We start from the raw sequence: 25,465 nt of genomic DNA on the forward strand, positions 1-25,465 counted from the left end.
ACATACCTACATTATTATGTTCTAAACAAATTTCTTGTAGACCTAGTATAATTGGGTCATTTTTTTGTTGGAATTGGTTTTTTTGTTCTTTTAACCAATCTTTGTCTTTTGATTGGTGCATTGAGATATTTACATCTAATGTGGTTATTGTTATGTTTTTATTTAGATCTACCATTTTATTATTTGTTTCTGTTTGTTCCCTCTCTTTTTCATTCCTGTGTTCTATATCCTGATTCATGTTGGATTATTTGAATCTCTCTTCCTCATGCACACATGTGTATGTATCTCTCTGTGTTATATGTTTATCTTGTGAATATATATATATAATGACAGTATATGTAGTTGTATTTTTTCTTTAAGCCATTAAAAATGTTTTAAACAACTCAGGGGGAGAATAGGGGTGCCTAGGTGGCTCAGTTGGTTGAGCGTCCAGCTCTGGATTTCGGCTCAGGTCATGATTGATCCCAGTGTCATGGGATCAAGCCCTGTGTTGAGCTCCACACTGGGTGTGGAGCCTGCTTAAGATTCTCTTTCTCTCTCTCTCTCTCTCTCTCTCTCTCTCTCTCTCTCTCTCTCTCTACCTCCCCCTCTGCCCCCCACTCATGTCCTTGTTCTCTCTCTCTCTCAAAATAAAAAAAAAAAAGAGAGAATAGTCTACTGTGTTTACATAGATGTTTCTATTTCTATTGTTTTTTCCTGATTTCCAGTATTCCTTCTACCTGAAGAACTTCCTTCAACATTTCTTTTAAAGCAGTTCTGGTGGCAATAAATTCTCTCAGTTTTGCTTTATCTGAAAATGTCTAGATTTCACCTTCATTCCTGAAGGGTATTTTCATTGGATATAGAATTCCGGGTTGGCAGTTCATTCAGTGTTTAAAAAAGTTATTCCACTTACTTCTGTGTTTCTCAAGGGAAATTGGTAGTCATTCAAATCATTGTTACCCTGTATATAATGTGTCAGTTTTCTCTGGTTGCTTTCAAGGCTTTTTTCTTGGTGTTTAGTTTTTAGCAGTTGGATTGTGCTATGCCTGGACATTGATTTCTTTGGTTTTAACCTGTTTAGGGTTAATGGAGTTTCTTGAGTCTATACATTTTTGCCTTGTGTCAAATTTGGGAAGGTTTCAGCAACTATTTCTTCCAAGATTTATTTTTACAGCACATTCTCTTCTATTTCCAAATCTATGATGATGTGAATCTTAGAGCATTTGTTATTGTCCCACAGGTCCCCAAAGATCTGCTCATTTCCCTCTCAATCTTTATAATTTCTCCTGGTCTGTCTTCAAGTTTGGTGACTTGATCATCACTATTCTTCTACTGAGCCCATCTAGTGAATTTTTTATTCCAGTTCCTGCAATTTTCAAAGTTCAAAATTTCCACTTGGTTCTTCATTATATCTTGTATTTCTTTGTTGAGACTTTCTATCCTTCCATTCATTTCAAGGGTGTTCACTATTACTTTTTGGAGAATTTTTGTAAGAACTGCCTTGAGATTATTGTTGGATAATTTTAACATTTGTGTCACCTGATTGTTTTTCCATACAAATTGAGATTTTTCTGGTTCTTCATATGCAGAGTAATTTTTTAATTGCATCCTGGTCATTTTGATTATTTCTGTTCTAAGACTTTGGTTCTCATTTAAAGTTCTATAGAGAATGTTGATATATATTTTTTTAATGTTTGTTTATTTTTTGAGAGAACAGTCAGCGGAGGGGCAGGGAGAATCTTAGGCTCTACACTGTCAGCGCAGAGCCCAAAGTGGGCCTGATCCCACAAACTGTGAGATCATGACCTGAGTTGAAATGAGAATTGGACACAGCCGACTGAGCCACCCAGGTGCCCCGAGAAAGTTGACGTTTTTATTTTAGCACACTGGGTTTAAGCAGCAAATTCTGACTTGTCTTCTGTAGGTTGTGATTTCAGTATCTGTTCCACTGTCAGTCTTTGAAGTGCCTTTCAGATCTATCCCATGTGCATCCTACCCAGGGGCCAGTGTGAGATCAGGGCAATGATCTATCCCACAGTTTAGTTTTCAAAGTCTACAGTATACTGGTCAGTGTCAGATTCATACATACCCAGAGGTGAATCTACCAGCTCATAAACAATTTCATGGAATTTTTTCTAAGTTCCTTTCTGTCTGTGGTCTTCTCAGCACTTTTTAGTTCCTTTGGGGCTCCTCTTTGGTCCTTTGGCCAGAAATCTGGAGCTTTATTTATCCCACTCTGTGATGTACTTCCTGTGACTGACTCCACATCTGAGGCCAGATGGTGGAGGACAAAGCAATGGGGCTTTGCCCCAATCTCTTGACATTACACGTCCAATGAGAAAGGAAGGTTCTCCAATGTCACCAGTTTAGACTCCTGAGGGCCTCCCTTGGTGCAGCTGTGTCAGCACTGCCCCAGGATTGCTTGAATGATGGGATACCAGAGAATGGAGTAGTAGAAGACCCTTTTCTCCCTTCTTGAGTCAGAAGTAGAGGGATTCTCCTAAAGAACTCCATCTGTATCATGCCCACTTATAGGCTATGGGCTGTGTTGCAACTAGGCTGGAGGATACTAGAGCGGGGGAAGTTGATGAACAGTTTGAGAATATCAGTCTTCTTCCCCAATCTTTCTATTATTTACTTTTCAGAATCCTTAAGTAGTTGCTTCATGCATTCTGTAGCTGTGTTCAGTGGGAAAGACATGATAGAATCTAGTTACTTCATCTCATCATAAAATAAGCTTTCAAATGAAGTATGCTATATGTTCAAAAACACAAATCATAAGCATGCAGCTCAGTGACTTGTAACAAAGTAAACACTGTTGTGAAACCATCACACAGATCAAGATTTATACTATTAGCAGCATTCCAGAAGTCTCCTTGTGCCTCTTCCAAATTATTACTTCCACCTTTCTTTCCCAAGGTAACTGCTAGCAGAAATTCCAATACCATACATTAATTTTGTCTAATTTTGATCTTTTATGAATATATATATATATACACACACATATATATATACATATATGTGTGTGTGTGTGTGTATAGTGTATGGCTTTCTTTGCTACTTATTATGCTGTGCATACCAGTACTTCTGAATTTTCGTTGCTGTGTAGAATTCTATCATATGAATATACCACACTTTATCCTAATGTTCCTGGATATTTGGGTTGTTTCTAGTTTTTGTTTCTGTGACTAATGCTACATTTGCTCTTACAAGAACGTTTTAACTGCAATTAGTTATAAATACCTTTTCGATTTCACTTTCCTCTAGTAGTTTGCACTGATTTGGGTCTGTGTGTCCTGCTTTGTAAGGTGTCTTATATGTGGAAGTGGAGCATTTATTTTACTGAGTCGTAAATAACTTTGAAACATCAGTTTTCATTAGATTGCGATAGTTTTCACTGTTGATTTCCATTGAATCTTGTCAAAGTGACAAGTGTCTGACCAGAGGCAATGTCTGCCAAATGTGCCCAACAAACAACTTTTAAAAAACGTAAGTGAATGAAAATGATTTATTTAGAATTATTTCATTACCTTCTTGATACAGTTGAGAATGTTTTGCAGTGTCATAAAATCAGCTGGAAATTATTGATGTCCAGCAATGTTTCTGTTTTAATGATCACGTCTACTGTTGAATTTGATCAAAACAAACCACAAAGCTCATTTGTATAGTACAACAGGTAAGTCAAAAGTTTTAGTCAAGTGCATACATGTGCTATCAGTCTGTGCAGAAGTTATGGTTATAATAATATAGCACTTAGTGTGTAAATGAAAGATATGACATCAACAACACTATAAATAATATACAAAAATAGGTCAACGTGTAAAAAAAAAAAATGACCTAGAATGAATGTAGTATTCCTGGGCTTCGTGTGTACTGTTCCTCTTTTATAAATGTTTTCCTGTTTCCTGGTATAATGGGAATGATGAAAACAAACAAGCAAAACCAAGCTTATTCTGCTTGTGGAAAGATGCACTGACCTATTCACATGTTCTATAAGGAAAATACAAATTATTCATGGTCAAAATTTTATGCTTTGGAAAAATGTAGCTGCTGAGGTTGGTAAAGGAGAATATAGAGAAGATACAAAAACATTGTAACCCACATAACCCAGCTTTCAAAAGTGTCAAGCTGTTTCTGCCTGGAATTTAGAAAATAAATTCTTTCACTCTAGTTAATTTATCCTTTGCCTGGAAGCTTAACAATTTTTTTTTTTTTTTACTTGAGATAATGACTTTGTCTGAACAGCTTCCAGTGTGTGAGTGTGCTCTATTGTAAACCCACTGTCCTAATAAGGAGAACATCATGTCTATTTTCCATAACATGGCATATGGGGAAAAACAATTTTAGTTTTATTCCACCGAGTCATTTTGTCTGTCAAATCAACCAGAAAATTGAGGCAGGTATTCAAATGATACAATGAAAAGATCTTTTTTTATTATTAAAATGATTCTGAAAAAGAATTCTCCCAGTTTTCTACTTTGTGGTGGTGACCAATTTGTGAGGGTTTTTTTTGAAGTGTTTTTTTTTTTTTTTCTTTTTTTAAGAGAGAGTGAGCTCGCATGTGAGCAGGGGAGGGGCAGAGGAAGAGGGAGGGAGAGAATCCCAAGGAGGCTTCATGCTCAGTGTGGAGCCCGAAGCTGGGCTGGCTGTCATGACTGTGAGGTCATGACCTGAGCCGAAATCAAGAGTCAGATGCTTAACCAACTGAGCCACCCAGGCGCACCTTATGAGTTTTTATTTTTGAAAAACAAAAATTTTTCCAGAGAGCAGATATATTTGGTAAATTCTGACACTAATGAATTACATGAGCATAACCCAGTTACTTCTCTGGTTTGTTTCTGATTATCAAGTCAGACTGTATTGACCTTGGAGTTCCCGTGTGACATATTTTTGAATTAGGGAAACATTAGCGGTATCCCCTATTGTAAGCTGGGTACCCTACACAGGTTGACTAATGTCTCTTTGCCCCTATTTCTGAGGTGCTTCAGAGAAACTCTTAAGTTTGAGTGGCTGCTGCTGAGTAACTAGAGATTTCTGACTGCCTGCACCTGCCAGGCCTGCCCCAGAGGGGGCGCCCTCTTTGTGGGATGGCCTGTGCCTGACTGGGGTGGTAGAGATTCATTCTCTCTCTTTCTCCAAACTTCTTTCCTCCCCTTGACTTCCTCCTAATTTGGGGAATTTAGTTTTTTGCTTTGGTGCAAATGTTTACTGACTATAGCAGCTGAATTAACTTGGAGCAACTTCTGCCATTCATTGAAAAAAAAATTAGGATAGATAAAAAGAATATTTGCAATTCTATAGTTCCTTACAAGTATATGCCTTTTTTTTGTTGTTATTTCGCGGTATTTGACATTTTGACCCATTTTTATTCCTAAGCATTTTCCTCCTTGAACTGTTACCCAAGTCATGCTAGTTCTTCCCCTGTCCCCTAGCCATGGGCATTCCCTGAGACTTTGTGCTTGGCCTCTACTGCTCTCTCCTTATAACGGTTTCTTCCCTTTGGAGTATATCCAGCAACTAGGCTTAATTATCACTCTTGTGACTCCAGTTCTTATCCCTGTCACAGGTACAGCACCATATTTCTCCTTCAATAAACACTTCTACCTAGGTCGCCTATTTGTACTTCAATTACAACCTAGTTAATAATTAAAGCTACCTTTTTATTACAGATTTCCTTCTTGTAACTTTTTTAGTATGTGGCACCATTGTTTTCCCAGGTCCCCAGCATTGAAACTTCATAGTCAGTTTATAGGTTCATCCACCCCACCGTTCATTAGAAATGTAATGGCCAGGGGCGCCTGGGTGGCTCAGTCGGTTAAGAGTCTGACTCTTGATTTTGGCTCAGGTCATGATCTCTTGGTTTGTGAGACTGAGCTCCACGTCGGGCTCTGTGCTCTCTCTCTCTGCCCCTCCCCACTCTTTCAAAATAAACAAATACACTTAAAAAAAAAAAAAAAAGAAATGTAATGGCCACCTCCTTGTACCAGGCATACTGCTTGCCCAGGACATGGGGTGAGGGGGGTGAGCAGGGACTGCACCTCCCTTTTCTGTCACCTCTTTTCTATGTGCTTGGGAGGGGTAAATGATGTTCTAAAAGACTATGGAGCCCACTTTATGTTTTTGCTAATTGACCTCTTTATAGTACTTCACTGAACATAACACTTCAGATCTCATGGGAGAAAATGGGCAAATCGCATGGACTGTATTTTGTATATCCTGAATGACTCTTGGATCCATAAATGTTGTGAAGGAAAGTTTATTTAAAAATTTCCAAAGACATAAATCCTAAAGGAATAAACTAAATTTCCTTTTCTTATTAATACAGTGTTAGCCCTCTCAATCTTAAACAGTTCCCTTTTATAAAGCACAAATTACTATGAATAGGGACCTTTATTACAATTTTGAGGTTTGTTTTTTTAAGCTAAACCGAGCAAATGTTATTTTTGCTTTTTAAAGCCTTATTATATTACCTAGGTTCACCAATCAACTGCATTGCATTTTCCACATACTGCTCTTATCCAAAATAAAATCTAATATATTCTTTGCCTTATGCGTATGATTGGGAAATAAATATTATTTTAAACATGTAATGAACAGCTGCTAAGTCATTGCACACTTCAGTTTATGGAAATATGAAAGGAAGGTCTCATGAATTTTTATGTTAATGGTACTTCATTGATGTATAATTTACTTACGGTAAAATGCATAATTAAGTGTATGCCACACTGAATTTTGACAAATGTATATACCTATGTAGCTATCCCCCAGCTCAAAATAAAGAATATTTCCATCATCTCTAAGAATTCCCTTGTGCCCAGTCACCCACCTCACTGTGAGGCAAGCACAGGTGTTATTTTTATTACCATAGATGAGTGTCTGTTCTTCACATCCATGTAAATGGAATCATATAGTACCTACTCTTTTGTGACTGGCTACTTTTGTTTTTGCATAATGTTTTTGATATTTATCCATTTCTGTGCATCATTTCATTCTTTTTTTATGGAATAGTGTATCCTTGTGTGAGCATAATACCAATGTGATTTCTAAATTCTATTTTTTTTAAACCCGCCCAACCAAATGTAATATCTATAAAAGTTTCTATCTCTAGGGAAAAATTTAGCACATTTTCATCTTTAAGCTTAAACTTTTAAGTATAAACTTTAAACTTTATCTTTAAATCAACTTGCAGATGATTTTTTGTTAGAAAATTGTCTCTTATTTTATCAGCTGCTCTTGAATTTGCATAAAATATCTTAAGATCTTTTTGGTGTGTTTATATATTACTATTGCTAAGAGCTAACAGTAGGTGAATGATTACTAAGTAATAGTCTCTGTGTCAAATTCCTTAAGTGAATTATTCTTTAAATTCTTAACAATAACCCTGTGAGGTAGGCAGTATTAATTTAGAAATAGGTTTTGCCCGAGGTAACTTTCTTAAGGTCCTACCACTAGGAAGAAATGGAGCTGGGATTCAAATCCATATGCCCTTAATCGTGTTGTCATATTCTCTTGCATTCTAATACTTATTAGAATGGTCACATATGTGACCATTTGATGTGTCAAATGTGTATTTGATGTGTATTATCTCATTTAATTCTCCTGGTAACTCTAAAAGATATGTTTAAAAATCACCTTAGGGCATACTTATGGACACATCTTAAAAATATAGATCTGGATCTCTGTAAAGAAGTTATAGTTAAGAATATAGATTTTGAAATAGTAAAAATTTATTTTTTATGCTTGTTTTAAAATTTGTGGTTTGCTCCTATGTTTCTTAAAATGGAGAGAAGGGGACAAGTGGGCTTCAAGGGTCAAATGCCAAGATCTAAAACATATAATACATTTGGTACAAATTAAAATCATTTAAATTCTAAACTGATTAGAATGAGCCAATCTTGAAAGAATTACAATGGAAAATGCAATGCAAATAGAATTATATTTTCTTTCATCCCCATGTACTTTTTGACAATAAATCCTGCACACAGACCTAAGACGTCTTTTCCTAGAAAAAGCAGAAAGATACTAATTCCTAGATAGTGGTATTCCAAAGTCATTGGACATGAAAGGGTATAGTGGTTTTGGAATCTGGCAAGAGAAGTTAGTTACAGTCTTATGGCTCTGGATGAGACCCAACGGTAGTCAATTTCAAATAAAGGTCACGGTTAGAGAGTTGTATAACACTTAAGCATTAACTTGAACAGATTGCATTAACTAGGGAAGGTCCACTGAGAATCACATTTCACAATTGTATCAGGTACTTGGAATTCCTTAGACTTTATAAAACCATCTGACTCTTTAAAAATACTATCATAATTATGTGTTTTCAGTGAGCCTATTTTTATGAATAAAAATTGGAATAAAGAAGGATGTGATTACTTTCCTCCCTGAACTATGTTAATAAGATGCCTTCTTGTTGAGACCACGGGGCTGTTTGTGGCTCGGGCACTGCAGTGCCCTGGGAGACATCTCTGAATTGCAAACCAAATTCTGTGGAGCTTAGGGATGTTAATTTTGCAAACTAATATTTGTATGAGAGTGATAAACTCATGTTTGTACTAGTATGATAAACAGTCGTCAGTTTCATTAGCAGAGAAGTAGGAAATCGTTGATGCTAGGAGAGAGTGCCTGAGAGAACCAAGCAAGAACTTGAGGGAGAGCTGCCAAAGATAGTTTCCTGATGGAGGCCCGTAGATGCTTGTGAGATGTAGGATGATGTGCTGTTCTGCAATTCATGATGTTACATTCAGTTCTAGACATTGAGGCAAGTGAATTGTTAATATAAAAACTTACCCACATTTGAAGAATTCTTTGTCACTTACTTTGTTGCAGCCAGCTCCTTTAACTTTTTCATATATTTTTTCCCCCCCAGATAAAAACACCAAGGCAGTTCCTTTACAACCTTTTCTTCTCAGTGGTGGAATGTAAGCTAATCAATATCTAACGGTTTTTGTGCAAAGCTCAGTAAATAATAGATTTTATTTTACCACCGTAGAAACCAAAATTTAAAAACCTTATGCAGTTGGAAGCTGAGAGAGGAAGACTCCTAGCAAAATTATTAGCAAATTAAAGTAAAGAAATGATAATGGTATTACTGCCTCTGTAAAAGTCTGAGAAATCAACTGTTGATAGTTAAAAAAAAAAGCTGTTGCTATCTTACTTCGGGTGGCAGGTGCAAAAAACATAATAATGCAAGCAGTATATCCCTCTATGGTTTCTTTGTAATTTCCCAGTTCTTGGGGCTTTGGGGGATATATATGTAGATGTGAGTAACTGAACTTGAGAAGAAGAATAATTCTCCAATTTTTTTGATCTAAGATATATTTTTCATGAATACACTTAGGTATGAATATGTTTGGTTTGAGCTAGCATAAATAGGTGAAAGGAAGTTCTTCCATATTTGAGCCTTGTAGATATAAATTTCCATGTCTCTTTATTATTTTATTGAGCTACTAGTTACTTCAACTAGGCAGATAATTGTTTATAGTGAAAGGGATTGGAAGCATGGCAAGGGTCACATATATGGTATGGTATTGCCACCTCTGAGGCCAGCAGATATAAGTGCACTGTAGATGAATCAAATATAGTCCCACCAAGAATGTAACTGCTTCGCTATTAGCTATTAGGAAATGGTCTACCTATGTGCATGTAGTTGTGTATATATAGTTATGTAAATACCTACTTGAAATCTTCCTAAATCACTTTATAATAAAATTTTTTTAAAAATCTCTGGGAATGTTATGGAATCCATTTGTCTATGCTTCAAGCAAAATTATATGGTAACAACATCTTTGAATCATATTAGATTCAATGCAGTGATATTTGGTATAGTTTTGCCAAGAATTTTTATTAGAGTATGAGCATATTTCTAAAGAATTCCAAATATGTAGATAATTTATCTACATGCATTACGTTTGAAAAATACCTATTTTTAAATGATAGAAAAAGTACAAATCCCTTTCTGTATATGGGTGAGGATAGTTTGTAAATCAAAGACTATATCAGTTACTTCTTCAGAAATAGTCTCATCTTAAGAATCTCTCCCTCATGAACTCTTCATAGGAATGCAAATTGGTACAGCCACTGTGAAAAATAGTATGGGGGCTTCTCAAAAAATTAAAAATAAAAGGGTGCCTGTCTGGCTCAGTCAGGATAGCATGCAACTCCTGATCTCAGGAGTGAGATCTCAATGTGAGTTCAAGCCTCACATTGGATGTAGCACTTTCTTGAAAAAAGTTAAAAATAGAAACACCAGATGACCCAACATTTCCATTACTGGGTATTTACCCAAAGAAAACAAATACACTAATTTTTATAGATATATACACCCCTTTGTTTGTTGCAGATTTGAAAAGTATGGAACTTCTCATTTCAAATTATGTACTTAGTAAATTTCTTCCAGTGAGTATAAAAATATCATTGAGTTAAATAGCAGTTATTCTGCCAATAGATGGGGCTCATGGCCTCTCTTAAGAACTTCACTAAGTTCACTGGGTTGTAATAATACATGCTTATCTCATTGAGTTGCTTTTAGATGCAGGAAATAGTATTTGGAAAAGTGCTATGTAATGTGTAAAGCATATATGAATGCAGGTGGTACCCCACAGGGGTAAACCAGTTGCCTGAGCATAAGCAAGAAATTGCCTTTCAGTAGGCATTGGTTCTGCTTCCATAGGCACTAAATGCCTTTTTTGGGGGATTCAGGGGTCATGATCTCTTCTTGCATGGTAGTGAACAGGGTTTCCTTAGGATTCGGGTGGTTTGTTGAAGAGTAGGAGCTTATGAGCATACTCACATTAAATAAGAGGCTAGGTAAACAGAATAAACATGAATGTAGTTCCAGGAGAAAGAGATCAAACACATAGAATTACTAAGAGCCTCCTCGCCACCAAATTTGGATCTACCTTACCAAAAATGTGAATGAACAAAAGAAAGCTCATGTTGAATTTTTGCTGACAGCTAAAATGTTGTATTTTTCAGAACGCTGCAAGTGTAAGCCTATTAGAGCTACACAGAAGACCTATTTCCGAAACAATTACAACTATGGTAAGGATAACTGCTGTGCTAAGAAAGTAGTGTGTGTGTGTGTGGGGGGGGGGGGGGGGAGAGAGAGAGAGAATTAGAGCAGTTTAAGAATAAGGCTTAAAACCAAACAAAGACAACTTTTAAGCACATAGTGCCCTGTCCCAAACAATTAAAATGTCTGATGGGCAAAATTCTTAACCAATGCTTGATTTTGAATCATATTGGGCAGCATTGCTGGCATCTAAAACCATGTAATTAAGTAAGTACACAGAGCTGCATTTCAAACTAGATTGCTCTCTGAGACGCTGAGGAGGATTTGAGCTTGAATGTTTGGGGCTGCATGGGTTTTCAGTTTTGCTTCCAAGTCAGCTTCACTGGGGTGAACAGAGGAGCACTTTGATGCATAAGGGATGGATGGTTAACAGAGGACAACTTGGTGTCTCCAATCAGTCTGTCTCATGGAACATATTGACAGAGTTGGAAAGTAACACAGAAGTTGTTAGTATTCAATTAAGGAAATGTTTTGTTGTCTAGCTTGACCTAGAAATGTGACATTTTGATAAAATATTAATCTAAGAGCCACCCATCTAAATGTAGCCAACAGACTTAAATGGAGGAAAAAGCCTCCTGTCTTTGTACCAGGTACTGTGCAAAGTGACTTCTATACACTATCTTTTATAGTTTCCTCAACTGCCCCATGAGATGTATTATTATCCTAATTTTATCAGTGATTATTGAATGTAAGTTGTCCTTTCTTAAATTATTTAGAATGTACTTTTGGGTACTGGCATGCTTCAGAGTCACAAATATCAATTACTCTTATATTTAGACAACTCGGAGTTTTCCAGTTGATACAACAAGGGACAAAAAACATTTGCTGTAATCCATAGGCATTTTATTGTGATTTTTTTTCCTGGGCATCTATAAGATTAATAAAGGTCATGTGACTATATCTCTGAAGATGATTGTTGATGTGGAGTCAATGAATAAACATGACAATTAAATACATTTTTAGGGGCACCTGGGTGGCTCAGTTGGTTGAGCGTCGACTTTGGCTCAGGTCATGGTCTCACAGCTCATGGATTCGAGCCCTGTGTTGGGCTCTGTGCTGACAGCTCGGAGCCTGGAGCCTGCTTTGGATTCTGTGTCTCCCTCTCTCTCTGCCCCTAACCCACTCACATTCTGTCTCTGTCTCTCTCAAGAATAAACCTTAAAATGTTTTTTAAATACATTTTTAAAGGAAACTTTATTAAAATGAGAATTTTATTATCAAATTTACAGGCCTTATTTTAGAGGACATAGAACATATATAGCAAATTTATTTCTGTACTGTTGGGAGTAGGAAGGAGAGGAATTGGTAAGACTCTGTAAGAGTAATCTTTGATATCTATGAAAATATCATGTATTAGAAAGTATAAAATAGAAAATTCTCAGGTAAATAAATCTCTTTGAAATAAATGTACTAATTTTACAAGTTTTCTTCAATGGAATAAATTTTTATTTTTTGCTTACTACTCACCTTAAGAGGAATCTAACTTCTCTTAGCCAATGGTGGCTTGCAAGGTTGAAAGGTTGTTTTTCTGAGAAGTCAAATGCCTGGCTGCTAATTGGAGGATCCATTCTTCTAAAACCCAATGTGAAAAATCACAGGGAAATGGAGGTCTTGATTTTTAGGAGATTAGGTTTTCAAGATTGAAAAATGTTTTATGGACTTTTAAGTATAGTTATAGTAAAAAAAAATCATAATAAAAATGTTATTTCAAGGGAATTTAGTTTACTTGGTATTTATTTTACTTTTCTTATTATTGATTTTTACTTTATCTTACTTTCTTAGTGCTTCAATGGTTGATGCTGCTGTTTTGATTAAAAGTTAAAAAACTAGTGGTTACAAGTCATGGAAAGAGAAGATTTTTGACACAGTAGCTGAGGGAATAGTATAACGTAAAATGGAATACAGATCACATTTAATGGGAGAGAGATCATTTCTTTTTCATGGCCAAACAATAACCAGGTTGCCCAAAGTTGAAGGATTTCATGTGTCTGCAGCTTAATGTGGAACATCTTTGGGGGAAGGCAGGCACTCAAATGATTAAATAGAAGGAAGAATGCTGAAAAGAAAATGCAATTTAATTTCTGAAATCTGTTGATTTTTGTCATAAGTATCTGCCTGTGTCTAATGAGAAAACAAAGTTGGGGCGGGAGTAAATGATAATTCAGATGACCAGTGCTTCATTCAGATTAATTCAGTAAAAGCTCTTGAGCTTTAACAAAATTACTTGAATAATAAAGTAAGTCTTGTAGAGAGATATTTGTTTTGGAGTGGGTACATGTGCTAAAAATTTCTAATGAAAATAGTAGACACACTGGGTAAATAAATCATTAGTTTGAGAACATTTGCACAGTTTGCTAATCTCTAAGAGTTGATGGATGCTATGAAGCACATTTACATAAACCAGGACACAAAAAAATGCCTGCTAGCTGGGCTTGTCAATTTATCATCTGATTCCCCCAAATGACATTTCAAAAAAGGGCAATCTTAGTTTTTGTTAAAATACAGACTAGAGAGAACACTAATAAGGGATTTCTTAACTCACAAGTTTCACCAAGCAGGGACAGCTGGGTAGTTATGTTTGTTTGCTGTAAGTTCTCATACTTTTCTCCAGAAACTGAAATACCTGAGAAGCAAAAATGAGATTTTGTCCTGAAGTTTTTAGAATTTGCAATTTAATTTCTATCATACATATATTGTACTGGTGGAATGTTATTGAATGTTTCCATATAGACTTGGGGCATTGATGAGGGGAATGGTTTATTAGCTAGCTTTATGTTTTCATGGATTACTTTTTTCCATTCCTGTGTAGTCCAAAAGACCCTAAAATACATGGGAAGGAACTCAGATGAAAGTGGTTTGCAGATCTGTTCCTAAGAGGCTTTCAAAAAGTGGATTAATTTGGATATATTGTGTCTTCTTCCGTATAACATCCCTAGATATTAAACTAGAGCAGCCGGGGAGCCTGGTCAAAAGCCATTGGCTTCTTACTAATTGATGTTTTTACTTCTTTGTAGGCTTTTCAAACTCCTCTTTCAAAAAAAAAAAAAAAAAAAAAAAAAAAAAGGATAACTCATTTATCAGAAGGAGGAATCTAAAAAATTTGGCTCTTCCAAAGGACAGAATACCCAGATTAGACACAGAACTGTGCTTTCTAGATTCTGAGACAAATACTTTGACTTTGCAGCGAAATTGGTTATTTTTAAGGCAGTTCATCTTTATGTTGAGGAGTGAAGCTGGCTCTTGTGAGATAAAGTGGGTGCCAGCATTTCCACTGAGAGAGGTAGATTAATGCAATTGACACATTAGACCATTGTCCATACCACATGAGAGGAAGACATGTTGGAGTGTCTGACTTCAAAGCAGATGGAGGAAAACAAAGTCAAGTGGTAGCAGTTTTTATTCAAAAAGAAAGTGTGGTATACTCACAGGAAAATATAAAAGATAATCTGCTCTGAAATGAAGAAAGGAGCTGATGTCTAAAGAGTCACTGGGGCGCCTGGGTGGCTTGGTCGGTTAAGCGTCCGACTTCAGGCTCAGGTCACGATCTCGCGGTCCGTGAGTTCGAGCCCCGTGTCGGGCTCTGTGCCGACAGCTCAGAGCCTGGAGCCTGTTTCAGATTCTGTGTCTCCCTCTCTCTGTGACCCTCCCCCGTTCATGCTCTGTCTCTCTCTGTCTCAAAAATAAATAAACGTTAAAAAAATTTTTTTTAAAGAGTCACTAAGGTAAGGAGGTGGAAAGATGGTGGAAACAGTTGGGGGACACTGTAGAACAGGACTTGAAAGCACTGAAGACCCCAACTCTTTAGAAAATCTATGAATCTGATAGAATACTGACAAGTAAACAAAGCATATTCAAGTACTAGGTCTTTACATATAGTGAAATTAATATAAACTTCTGTTGGTAGCAATCGAAACTACATGCATGCACACATTCCAAATAAAATTTTGGAGGAAAATCACATCAGATTCACTCAACCTTTGATTATCTAAATGGATTTTTCACTATGAAGTACATGCACACATGTACACACACATATACATGTGTATATATGTATACACAAATATATATGTACATACAAATTGGAAGGGGATCAGGGCTGAACATTAAAGGGGGCAGGTGTGTTGTGTAGTGTGTCATTCACTAATGTCTAAGGCAAACATCTGATTGACTTTTCTTCTCCATTCGTTGAGCAGGAAGTGGATATGAATTGACTAGAAAGAAGTCTACCTGTCTTTTTTGAATGGGGCATCTATCATGTATCATATTACCATATCGACTTTATTTTCTTTTATCCAGTCATTCGGGCTAAAGTTAAAGAAGTAAAGACCAAGTGCCATGATGTGACTGTAGTAGTTGAGGTGAAGGAGATTCTAAAAGCTTCTCTGGTAAACATTCCAAGAGAAAACGTTAACCTTTACACCAGCTCTGGCTGCCTGTGTCCTCCACTTAATGTTAATGAGGAGTATATCATCATGGGCTATGAAGATGAGGAACGCTCCAGGTAATTCTTTCCCTAAAGGTTCAGAATAATTGCTATACCTATCATCTCTTTATTTCATTTCTCTAGACGTCTTACTCTGGAGTTCTTACCTGGGGATCTAACTCCTAGGGGATTACCGATAGGTTGTATTTGGGTCCCTCAATATCATTTACTGGATAGAAAAGTATACGTGTGCAATTTGTGGGTGTGCATTTTTCTGGGGAGAAGGATCATAACATCATTTCTTCTTAAAGGAGTCTATGACTCACAAATTATTAAGAATTTCTATTCTAAAATCTGGCTGTCCTATTGTAGAATAAACAGTAAATCTTTCTTGGCAACGATTCCTTGTATTTTTCAGTAATATCTTTTAATTTTTCAAAAATGGTTGCTTCTTTAAAAAATACAGATTACTGTTGGTGGAAGGTTCTATTGCTGAGAAATGGAAGGATCGACTTGGTAAAAAAGTTAAGGTAAGCCTATATTTTATGTTCAAAGTGATACATAAAGTAGAAAACCAGACATTTGTCATTTAAACAAAATAGCTGCCCTTAACAGCACGAGAATTATTAAAACCTGAGCTGTGTGTGTGTGCGTGCGTGTGTGTGTGTGTGTGTGTGTGTGTGTATCTCAAATTCTAACGACTGAGTTTGTCTTTAATGTCAATTTCATTTAAGGAGTGAATTCTCTATAAGTGTATCAGAGATTTAACTACAGTTGCCTAACTTCTCACAATGAGAAGTCTGGCTATAGTCAGTCCAGTCCTGGTTGGGTAGCTCCACATTATCATTAGGGCTCCAGCTCCTTCTAGCTTGCTGTTCTGCCATTTTTAAGGGCATTGCTTCCATGCTCATGTTCACCAGGAGGTCGCAAGATGGCTTCCCACCTCCAGTATCACACCTACATTTCAGGGAGAAAAAAAAAGAGATAAAAAGAAGTTTCCAAGTGCCCCATCTAGCAATTTTTACTTAGGTCTTAGTCTCATATCCATCTCTAGCTCCAAGAGAGGATGGCAAATGCAGTTTTTTAGCTGGGCATAAATTGCAGTTCTGGGAGTTAAGAGGGGAGAACAAAGGGTGGGTAGGAAACTACCAATGTTGTCCCAATTCGTAGACACCAGTTCTTCTGTACAAAATGCAGCCATGTTCATCTGTGTATAAGACATCTGAGCAAATTAGGTCCTTAGAGCAGTAATGTAGCTTTGTTTTTAAACCACTGATTCTTAGATTCTGTAAGTGATACATTTAAAAAATCACAATAGGGGCACCTGGGTGGCTCAGTCAGTTGAGTGTCTGACTCTGGATTTCGGCTCAGGTCATGATCTCATGGTTCATGAGGTTAAGCCCCACATTGGGCTTTGTGCTTACAGCACAGAGCCTGCTTGGGATTCTTTCTCTCTGTGCCCATCCCCAGCTCATGCTGTCTCTCTCCAAATAAATAAACAAAAAAATTTTAAAAATCACAGTATATAACCTTATTATAGAAGGTTAGAAGGTTTCATTTCTTTTCTTCTTACTATATACTAAGCTAATCTGTTCCAAAGAAAGGAATGTATGCGCAGATTGGCAAAGAATTGAAAAGGGTGTGTGTGTTGTGGGCAGGGAGGGAAAAGAAAGAGTGGGAATTGTACCAAACATAATACATCCTCTAACTTCTGTGAGTTTGAAGGCTTGGGAAACATTTACAGGGTAAGTTAAACACCCCTGAGCAGTTTATCTTATACATCTGGCACTTGACACAGCAGACACATTTGAGTTGAAGTGACCTACAAAAATGTAAAGGGCATTATTTTGCAGGGAGAAACTACCCTTCAGTAAGTTCTTTTTTTCCCTGGTATATTTGTCAAAAGTGAGATGTATTTCAAGTTCAGACTTGTGGGAATTCTCCATTTGTATCTATTTTCAGTTACTTTGGTGTTTATTAAAAAGTGGCTCTTCTTCAGTAAGTTGGAATCTCTTACTGTTCTTTTAATTTGGTTTTCTGCTTGCTAATTCAGAACAGGAATTTGTCCTAAATTCCTGTACCAGTTGGAAGAGCTTTCAACATCCCTGCTGCAAAGCATGTAACGAGGCTTGCTTGCTGCTTCTCTTTTGGTACCAAAACAATTACCATCATGTAAAGACCCAGGACACATGGCTTGTTTATCCTATTTCTTAGGCAAACATTTTCCATTGCTTTCTACAGGGGACTCATAGAATTGTTGTGAAATTCTTTATATCTCAGTCTGGATGTAAACATGCTAAAGGGAAGAATTAAATCAATAATGTGAACATTTTTTTTAAATTAATTTATTTATTTTGAGAGAGCGAGCGCAAGCAGGGGGAGTCTGGGACAGAAGATCTGAAGCAGGCTCTGTGCAGACAGCAGTGGGCCTGATGTGGGGCTCAAACTCATGAACCATGAGATCGTGACCTGAGCTGAAGTCAGACATTTAACTGACTGACCCACCCAGGCATCCCAACAATTTTTAATTGATATTGCAGATATTCATGGCTAAATATCTTGGGTAGGAAAATCTCTTTTGGCTAGAATTATTGAGATCCTTAGTTTAGTTTTCCTGTCAATTTGAGGATGTAAAAAAGAGTTTTATGGATTTTCCCTTTTCAGCTGATTTTTTTTTTCTTCTTTTTGCTCAGTGAATAGAATAAGAATGAGATAAAGACCTTCTTTTGGTTTTGCCATACAGATGGTTGTCTACCTAAGTCTCTGTTAGAGCAGGTTGTTCAAATCAAAATATTTGGTCTGCCTTGGGCAGTTGAGAATCAGACTGTTTTTTAATATGAAAAACAATAAGATTGTAAAGTATGCTAAAATGAAGAATTACTTTCAGTAATTGAAAAATGATAATTATATGCTAAGCCCTTCATATATTTTTCATTTGTTAATCTTCAGAACAGTCTTATAAGTATATTCTATTATTAATTCCAATGTGCTAATGATTAAAATGAGGTTTAGTAAGTTCAAGAAACTTTGCACGGTAACTGATAGAGTTAGAATTTGGGCTTGGGCCATCTGACATTAGCTCCTTGCTGCTCAAAGTGTGGTCTTGGGGCCAGCAACATTGGCATCACCTGGGAGCTTGCTACATATGAAGATCTTGGGCCCCAGCCCAGACCTATCGAATGAGAATCTGCAATATTAATATCTCCAGGTGATTTCTGTATTCATCGAAATTTGAGAAGTAGTGCTGTGGTCCTTATTCACTACGTTTAACACCAATAATATAACTTCCTTTTATTATATTACATGTAAATACTATTGGTAGTGTTACTATGAAATATTAGTGAACTTGACTGTGGTCATTAGAAATATTGGTAATGTCGGCTTTGTAAAACAGAATGAGTGCAGGACCTTATCTGTTGTGATTGTCGCACTTGGTAGATATTACTTGGAAATATGTTTTTAAGAGATCTTATTTGCCCCCAAAATTTCTATTTTTTTCGCTGCTTAAATCACATATGTTTTAAAAGGCTATGTTCTGATGTATTGTAGAAGAAGAAGATGAAGAATAGCCCTTCAAATTCTCTGTGTAAATCTTCCATTGGTGATCCCCTGTGTAGTGCCAGACTTGTGTATGTTAGTTCCGGAAATACCTGCAGATTTTGATAGATATTTTTGTCACCATTTGATGTGGAAATTTTAAGTTTAAGGTCTGATATGAAAACATAACTGATATATTATAGGTGGCCAATTTGGTGCTTTTCATGATCAGAGAATTATGTTCACGTAGCATCAATTTTGTTATCCTGGGATATGAATTTTATACTTTTGGAAAAGGGTTTTGAGTTCTGACTTTGAGGTCTTACTTAGTTGTTAGAATAATAGAAATGATGACCCTGGTGATACATGCACGTGAGCATTTTCTGTTTTGAATTTCACAGCGCTGGGATATGAAGCTCCGCCATCTTGGACTCAATAAAAGCGATTCAAGCCATAGTGATTCCACTCAGAGTCAGAAGCCTGGCAAGAGCTCCAACCCCCGTCAAGCACGCAACTAAATCTTGAAGTGCAGAAAGAACACCAGTGGACTTCCTATTAAGACTTGCATTGCTGGACTAGCAAAGGAAAATTGCACTATTGCACGTCATATTCTATTTTTTACCACAAAAATCATGTGGTAACTGATATTACTTCTATTTTCTCTTTCATTTTCTGTTTTTCTCTTCCCTCTTTCTTTTTTCTTTATTGTGTTCTGAGTGCAGCTCCTTAAATATATGTATTCTGTTTCACTAATCCTGGGAAAACTATTCTCTGCAATAATAATAAATTAAACATGTTGATACCAGGGCCTTTTTGCTGGAGTAAATGTTAATATGCTGTTCTGCACCCAGATTGGGAATGCAATATTGGATGCAAAGAGAGATTTCTGGTATACACAGAGAGCTAGATATGCTGTGAAACCTAGTCTGCTCATCTAATTACAGCCTCATTTTCACATGCCTTTTGGGCATTCTCCTCACGCTTAAAAGTTCTGAATGTTTATAAAGGTAAAATGGCAGTTTGAAATCAAATGCCACACAGGCAAAGCAATCAAGCACCAGGAACCATTTATGAGGAAACGACACACAAGATAAATTATTTGCAAGATTGGCAGGAAGCAAAATAAATAGTGCTAGGAGCTGGGGAAAGAACATTTTGCCTGATTGAGAAGCACAACTGAAACCAGTAGCCGTTGGGGTGTTAACGGTAGCATTTTTCTTTTGACAATACATTTGGTTTGTTTGTGAATATATTAATCAGCATTAGGGAAGTGAATTGTAACTAGACATCTGTTGTTATCAGCGTACCTCTGTTAAGTTTGCTTCCCTTTAAATAAGCCCATTGGTGTAAGTTGTTTTTTTTTTTTTTTTTTGCATCTTTTAAAATAAATCTTGATTTGTTGACCAGGAAAAGAAAGTATGTATGCATGTGCACCAGGGTATTATTTTTGAAAGGTACATAGCTCTATAAAATGCTGTAGTTTGCAGCATGGTAAAATGTGCAAGGTTGTGCCTGTGTGTGTGTGTGTGTGAGCGTGTGTATGTGTTTGTGCACTCACACCCAAGCTGGACTGAATTACAGGCCTGTACTTGATCATTTGGATTTGTGCTGTTTAATGCTCAGTAAAATATGCCTAATAAAAGGAATTACGGTTGTCAGGAGAGAGATTATTCTTTTTTCTTTTAAGATTTTTATTTATTTTTGAAAGAGCACGCAGGCAAGGGAGGGACAGAGAGGAAGGCAGAGCATCCAAAGCAGGCTCTGTCCTGACAGCAGAGAGCCCAACACAGGGCTCAAACTCATGAACCGTGAGGTCACGACCTGAGCTGAAGTCCAATGCTTTGCTTAATTGACTGAGCCACCCAGGCGCCTCAGGAGAGAGGTTATGCCGACTTTTGAACCAAATGCACAATCTTGCTACCCAAGCTGCAGTGTCCCCAGGGACCTTGGGGAATAACTGATGCTTTTCCTTCCTTCCTCTAGCAAGTTCTTCATAGCTTGTGCCAATCACTTGGATGTCTCATTTCCTTCAATTTATGTGTTCGATATTAGTAGAACAGATTTCCAAGATACGGTACACTGAAAATAAAACATTTATGAAGCAAAATGGTGCTGTGCTTCCTTCTACACGGACAATCGTGTGGGAATGAAATTCAGTCTAGAACAAACATTTCCACAAATGGTAAATAATAATTCCTCTAAATTCTCTCTTTTGAAAGTAAGTGACCATCTCAACCTTCTGGCTGATGTCCAAGCCCCTACAGTTTCTGGAATCCCACAAGAAAGAGTTCCAACCTTGCCTCCATGAAGACCGCATGCTCTTTTGAGCTGCTGTGTGGTTGCTATCGATAATTTGGCCACCCGCTTTATTCTCAGATGGCTGGGGCAGGTGCATATCGTTCTAGATGCTACTGTTACAGCCTTAAAGAGGTAAGTTTGGGTGTCACAGGGCAGGAGTGAAGTGCCGCAAGGGAAGAACTACACCTTGGGATCTCTCGTCCTGATGTTGATGCCCCAACTGAGCTTCAAGGATTGAAGAGTGGAAAGTAGAATTCTGCCTTGTCCCGTGTTTCTCAGGCATCTTTCATGTTCACTGTGGGAAGAAGGGCAAGAATGGACTGTGGGAGATTTAAAAGAATTGATTTCTCAAATCCACACAATGTCATCGCTTATTCCAAAGCACAGTAAGAGGAATTTTAAGTGATGAAATATTTTGATGTACAACCGAAGCCACAGATGTATCCAAGCCCCTGAAGTATTTTTTTTCGGGGCGGGGGGCAGTGGTGACCGTAAGTTAGCTCCTGCGTAGAATGACACAATTTATGCACAGTACATATACAACTATAAACAAAAGAGGACTAGATTTTGGGATTCAGCTGTGTTCTTTACCACCTTCCCTTTAGTGATCTGCACTGGCAATGGTTGATTTTGTTTGTGTGAGGCTCTGTCAGTTAAAGCTTCTAATGGTATGAGGTCCATGAATAAAGTACTTTTGGCATTCAGTTTGATAGTTGCAATGTCTTCATTAATTATGTGCAAGCCTCTTTTGGGAGATAACATGATTTTTATGGTGGTCATGTTTCTAATCAGACTGCAAAATCATTTCTACTCTGCAATTGCCATAATACAAATGCATCTTATTAGTGTCTCTACAGGCTTTTCTGACAGGTACTCACTTTGAAAGCCACTAAAATTTTAATCTATATGCATCCTTGTCAGTGACCTTGAGGTCTATAAAATTCACTTAAAATTTCTTTGAAAACTTTTGTTCACCTTCAGGATTTTAATTTCCCCAGCCAAGTAACAGGAACAAAATGTTAGGTGCGTGCTGAATAGCAAAAATTAAAATAACAGCAAACTTGGAGTCTCTTTGCAGATATGTGAGTATTTTACTGTGTCACATACAGAGTGTAATCTGACTCGGTGCCATATGTTGCACTGAGCATTGGGGGTGGGGTGGGACAGATCCATGGGTCTCCACATCTGTTATGTATTAAGAAGGCAAATACAAAAATTACAATCACTGTGAGTAAATATCACTACTTATTGCCTTCTGCAAGAAATTACTTGCTATTATTTTTTCAGCAAGCAAAATGACAAATAAGTATTTCAAGATTGGTATTTATTTAGACTGAATTTTATTACTTAGTATGAGCATTCAAGAAGATGGTAAAAATGAGATAAAGCAGAGATTTCTAATACTGTTAGTGAAATCTGATAGAGTTTTTGAATATGGTTCCCAGCTGTATTAATAAAAAATGGTATAGTTGTACCTTTTGATAGTTATCTCTCTGGGTAATAATATCTAACAGTGGCTAGAGGTCTATACAAAATACGTGCATGTGTATAACCTCATATAACCCTTGGAAGTCTGTGAAGTAGGTATTTCTATATTATGGATGAAAAAATCAAGTTATGTAAGGAGCGGAGCTGGGCCTCAGACTCTCTTATTTTTATTTCCTAAGTTATATGTTTTCAACCATTGCAAATACTGAGAAAGATCAACGCATCCTGACATTATGAAAAAGCATAGTGTCAGGCACGAAGTGGACTACTAAAATTTTTTCTTAAACTGAGGTCTACCGACTGAATGCCAGAAAGCATATGTAATATAATTCCAATCTGATCCCAAGTACTGTCATTTTTGCTCTTCGGTTTTCCTTGCCTATAAAATTAAAATTTCATGGAATGATTCTTGTAGAGGATGAGCAGGTAAGTGAATTTTGGCATTAATAGTTTCTTTTGTTTTGGCATTACTAAAGTTACATGATTCTCAGGAGGGAAAAAAAAGGTATTTTCCCTCTAAGTGTCCGTTTTCCCTTGAATTTGGAGGGAAGTATGGCGTTGAAAGTACTTAAAAAGGTCAGGAAGAAAGTTGAAATTGAAGGTTGATGGTTACTACAAATAAAACCAGGCTGGCTGCTTTCCACTGAGAACTCTCTTTTCTCATTCTTAGATCTTCCCTTAATCCCTCCTGCCACCAGCATCCTCCACAGCTGAGAAAGAAAATGATTCTACATGACCTAATTCCTCTTGCTTTTCTTTCATTAAATATTTTTATTATGACGGGGATTCAACACGTTGAAAGACACCTAAAGCTGGGGTTTCTTTGGGTAAAGTGTAACCATTATTTGTTGTTTCTACTTTGAATGGCGGGTGTTGAGAAGTCAAGGAACTACGAAGAAGGGAAGGGCATGCTCAAGGAAGTGTGTCCGTCCAGAAAGGGAAGGATGTGTGGGCTGAGGAGGCTAAATCAGAAGTGAAAGGAAATGCAGAACAGAACTGCCCACTAATCTCCAGGCTGTGAAGGGGAACAGCATGTCTTAGTAGCATGGTAGTGCTGGGGCTGCCCTTCCAAACAGCCAGCACTCCCTCCACACACACTTAACATCATGAAATGAGATTGAGTGGGATTGCAGGGTCGGGTCTTAGGAAAACTTGAGGCAACAGCAAGGGTAGGTCAAGGTGATACTTTAAGCTTAGGATAGCTTGGGATGGTAAACAGTCTGTGAAACAGAGAACCAAGTATTTCTTGTCTATACTGGATGGCAAATAACGCTAATCAAGTTGATCTCATTCCCTCTAATTTTATCTCTACATTATTTTGGTGACTCTGGGGGAATCAGGGCTTCTCAGAGATAGGATCCCTGCACTAGTATTAAGAACAGAATTTGAGGTAAATAGTTATGACTTAACTGGACAAAAGAATAGATGAATATAAACAAAATGCCTACTGAAAAACTCTTTCCCTGGGGCTTATAACTCCAAGTGAGGTATCAAAGCTTTAAAAAGAACCACGAAGCTCAGAAATATACCCACAAAGGCTGCGTTGTCCTGTCTGTGCACATTTATCTCTTTGCCTCTTGTTCCTTCTCACCTATTCTGCTTCTTTTCATATTGTTCTGCTCATTAAATCAAATACAGTCCTGTAGGAACTATTCAGAATTGCTAGAAAATCAAGCATGGAGCAAATGGAAGAGAGTGACATTCTTTAAAGCCTCTGGTCAATATCCATGAAGCTCATCTGAATTTCTTTCAAATCACTAGTTCAGGCAGTCTTGTCTTTAGCTTCTCCTGTGTACCCAATACCAACAGCCCGAAACCACAGCTTCCACACTCCCTCCTTAGAAACATTCGATCATCAAAATGGTCCCCTTATCACACCTTGAAAGGATCTTTGGAGTTAGGGCACCTGGGTTCAGATTCTTTCTTTGAAACTTTCTGACTGTTTAGCCTGCTCTCCAAGTTTTAAGATCAGGTGAGTTGAGCTGGGCAGAGCCTGTTGAGCACTGCCTGGAGCATGGTAGGGGCTTAATAAATATCAGAATTATTTGACCTTTTACTTTGGAATTTTCTCTGTAAGGTGCACAGTTCTCAAATAGGGCTCTAGTGAGTGCTTACCCAGTCAAAAGAAGAAAAGGCCGCTTCCAAGAGATCCTGCATCCTGCTCTGTTCTCCCTCTGTCATCTTTAAGATGACAAACCCAACAAAAATCTCCTTCCTGCATTCTCAGGTTGAAGACTGAAATCTTTTTTCTTTTCTTCCTCTTCCTTAGCAAATGTGCTTAGACAGTAGCATGGTCAGGAGACCAGATGGATACTCATTCCATAAAAAAAAAAAATATATTCTGAAAAAACTACATAATAATTCTACAAATACTATTATCACTGGTAAAATTTTGTTTTTTTCTTGGGTGCCTGGGTGTCTCAGTCAGTTAAGCGTATGACTTTGCCTCAGGTCATGATCTTGCTGTTTGTGGGTTCGAGCCCCGAGTCGGGCTCTGTGCTGGCAGCTCAGAACGCGGGGCCTACTTCAGATTCTGTCTCTGCCTCTCCCACACTCATGCGATCTCTCTCTCTCTCTCAAAAATAAATAAACATTAGAAAAAAATTTTTAAAAATTTGTTTTCTTCCAAATATGATTTGTTTTGAAAATCAAAAAACCCAAGT

At 37.2% G+C, this 25,465-nt stretch overlaps 1 protein-coding gene across 1 annotated transcript in view; it reads left to right on the forward strand.

Moving 5' to 3' along the window:
* Positions 1 to 20,677, forward strand: part of FRZB (frizzled related protein) — a 31,741-nt gene extending 11,064 nt beyond the window's left edge. Inside the window, exons 3-6 of the mRNA XM_019461350.2 lie at positions 10,960 to 11,025; positions 15,353 to 15,557; positions 15,946 to 16,009; positions 19,418 to 20,677. Coding sequence (XP_019316895.1) covers positions 10,960 to 11,025; positions 15,353 to 15,557; positions 15,946 to 16,009; positions 19,418 to 19,534 — 452 coding nt within the window. The 3' untranslated portion in view covers positions 19,535 to 20,677. The remainder of the gene's footprint in view (positions 1 to 10,959; positions 11,026 to 15,352; positions 15,558 to 15,945; positions 16,010 to 19,417) is intronic.
* Positions 20,678 to 25,465: the final 4,788 nt, after the last annotated feature.

Source organism: Panthera pardus, unplaced genomic scaffold (genome assembly GCF_024362965.1).
Source record: "Panthera pardus isolate Hobbes unplaced genomic scaffold, ASM2436296v1 HiC_scaffold_10, whole genome shotgun sequence".
NCBI classification, from domain to species: Eukaryota; Metazoa; Chordata; class Mammalia; order Carnivora; family Felidae; genus Panthera; species Panthera pardus.